Source organism: Penaeus vannamei, chromosome 29, assembly GCF_042767895.1.
Source record: "Penaeus vannamei isolate JL-2024 chromosome 29, ASM4276789v1, whole genome shotgun sequence".
Taxonomy (NCBI): Eukaryota; Metazoa; Arthropoda; class Malacostraca; order Decapoda; family Penaeidae; genus Penaeus; species Penaeus vannamei.
This window is the reverse complement of record NC_091577.1, coordinates 8,100,133-8,102,632: the sequence shown is the minus strand read 5'-3', so window position 1 is coordinate 8,102,632 and position 2,500 is coordinate 8,100,133. Positions and strand designations below refer to the sequence as shown.

The 2,500-nt window shown below is 42.5% G+C and overlaps 1 protein-coding gene across 1 annotated transcript in view; it reads left to right on the top strand.

The window, feature by feature from the left end:
- Nucleotides 1–1,775, top strand: part of LOC138867286 (glutamate receptor U1-like) — a 37,592-nt gene extending 35,817 nt beyond the window's left edge. The window contains exon 11 of the mRNA XM_070142402.1: nucleotides 1,553–1,775. Within this exon, the coding sequence (XP_069998503.1) occupies nucleotides 1,553–1,775 (223 nt within the window). The remainder of the gene's footprint in view (nucleotides 1–1,552) is intronic.
- Nucleotides 1,776–2,500: the final 725 nt, after the last annotated feature.

Sequence of the window (2,500 nt, the reverse complement as noted above, 5' to 3'; positions counted from 1 at the left end):
GTCGCAGACCAACTCTTTGAGGAGCAAGTTGGCTTCAGAAAAGGGCGCTCCTGCTGTGGCCAAGTTCTTAATCTTGTCCAGTTTATTGAGGATGGATTTGAGAAGAAACTTAAAACAGGAATAGTCCTGGTTGACCTCACAGCAGCTTATGACACGGTCAACCACCGCAGCCTGCTAATGAAAATGGCTAATATGGGGATAAATGGACACATGGTAAATATCCTAAGGCACTTACTCAACAACCGACGATTCTATGTCGAAATGGATGGCAGAAAGAGCAGATGGAGAGGTAAAAAAAACGGACTTCCACAGGGATCAGTGTTATATCCCCTACTTTTCAACATCTACACCAATGACCAACCTTCTTATCCCAACACAAAACGTTTCATCTATGCAGATGATCTCTGCATTGCCACACAAGCAAAGAACTTTGAAGATATTGAGGCGACTTTGACAGAAGCGCTCAATGTGATTGGGAGATATTATGAGGATTGGTCACTAAATGCCAACCCAGGGAAAACTAAGGTATGTGCCTACCACCTTAATAACCGAGAGGCCTCCCGAAAGCTGAACATCGATTGGAATGGTAAATCCCTCATTCATGACGACCACCCCACTTACCTGGGTGTAACCCTTGATAGAACGCTCTCATTCAGATCACATGTTGAGAGGCTTCGGAAAAAGGTGTCTCCACGCCTAAATCTTGTGAAAAAACTGGCTGGAACAAAATGGGGCACAGACCCTGAGACCTTAAGGACAGCTGTCCTGGCTCTGTGCTATTCTACAGCAGAATACTGTACTCCAGTGTGAGCTCGATCCTCACATGCCAGCAAAATAGACCCAGGACTAAACGAAGCTTGCCGCGTGATAACTGGTGCATTGAGACCTACTCCAGTGAATGTTGTTTATAGACTCTCAGGTATTCCACGTCCAGCCCTGAGAAGAGAAACAACCACCAAAGTGGAAAAACGCAAGCAAGAGCAGGACGATCGACATCCACTTTACTCCCACATACCACCCCCGACCAGACTAAGATCTAGGAAAAGTTTTACCACAGTCGAAAGGCTGCCTGGCGGTATAACTCCAAGACATTACAGAATGTATAAATGGAGAGAAAAGGAAAACCTGGGACCAGAACACCCTACCATACCAATACCGAAAGAAAAACTACCAAAAGGTACAAACCTTGGTAGGAAAGAATGGTGCACCGTTAACCGTGCCAGATCTGGTGTAGGTAACACCCGGGATAATTTAACAAAATGGGGCCTTGCCACGTCCACTACGTGTGATTGCGGGTTCCCTATCCAAGACATGGACCATATCCTTTTTAATTGCCCAAGAAGCTCTGTCAGTATCAGTCTACCTGACCTACAAAAGGTCACTGATAGAGCCAAGATATGAATAGAATTCTGGTGTGTTATGATATGATGATGATGATGCTTGAGAAAGCAAGCGAACTGCTTGAGTTAGCAAGAAAAACGCTTGAGATTTCAGGCAAGAACTTTCTCTGCTTAAAACGCCTTAGGTTTCTGACCTTTTCTCTTTGATCCAGATTCCTAAAGATGGCCCAGAGCGGACTGCTGGCCACGTGGAAGCAGACGTATTGGCCAAAACCGAACGAGTGCTCAGCAGGCGGAGGAGGAACCACCTCTGGACCCAAGTCTCTGAAGCTCAAGAACTTTTCGGGGCACTTCTTCATCTTTGGAGTCGGGCAGCTGCTGGCGCTTCTGTGCTTCGCCTTCGAAAAGGCCTCACAGAGGGGCAGCCGGGAATAGATTCCTCCTTTGAACGGGTATATTCGTCTCCGTATATACACACACACACGCGCGCGCGCACACACACACACACACACACACACACACACACACACACACACACACACACACACACACATACTTCTGCCCATTACGCAGATATAATATGTGTTACAAGTAATTCATTAAATTTAATAAATGCACCAAAGCATCATTTATCTTTTATGTACCCTTATTGAAAAAAAATAAAGTAAACACAGTGTGCTCTTTATTTCATGTTGTGTTTAACTGCCTATGCATATGTCTAATTGTTCATTAGACTACTTATACTTAACTTATCTAACTTAACTTATACTTAACATGTTGCATATTTCTGATAACTTTTCGTATTTTTATGTAGTCACCCTACGTTCATGTATGGGATTCTTCATTTATCTTACATTCATCAGTGTACATTAAGGAATATCATGTTTTGCATGATGAAATTAATATTATCATTAGCTTTAGAAAATGAGATGGCCTTGTTTGAGTTACAATACTAGGAAGTATTTGGTACAGATTTTTTGTGATTATAATCAACGTGAAGGGTAATATTATCAGGTTGGCAAGATATAATGGTTCTTGAACTTTGCCATCTGGCTACACATAGAAAAAAGTCTTTCTACAACACGCTAACTCTATACTCTACTGATGTGTAATTAGAAATGTAATATGAATATATAAGACAATTCAATCCATAAGTCAAA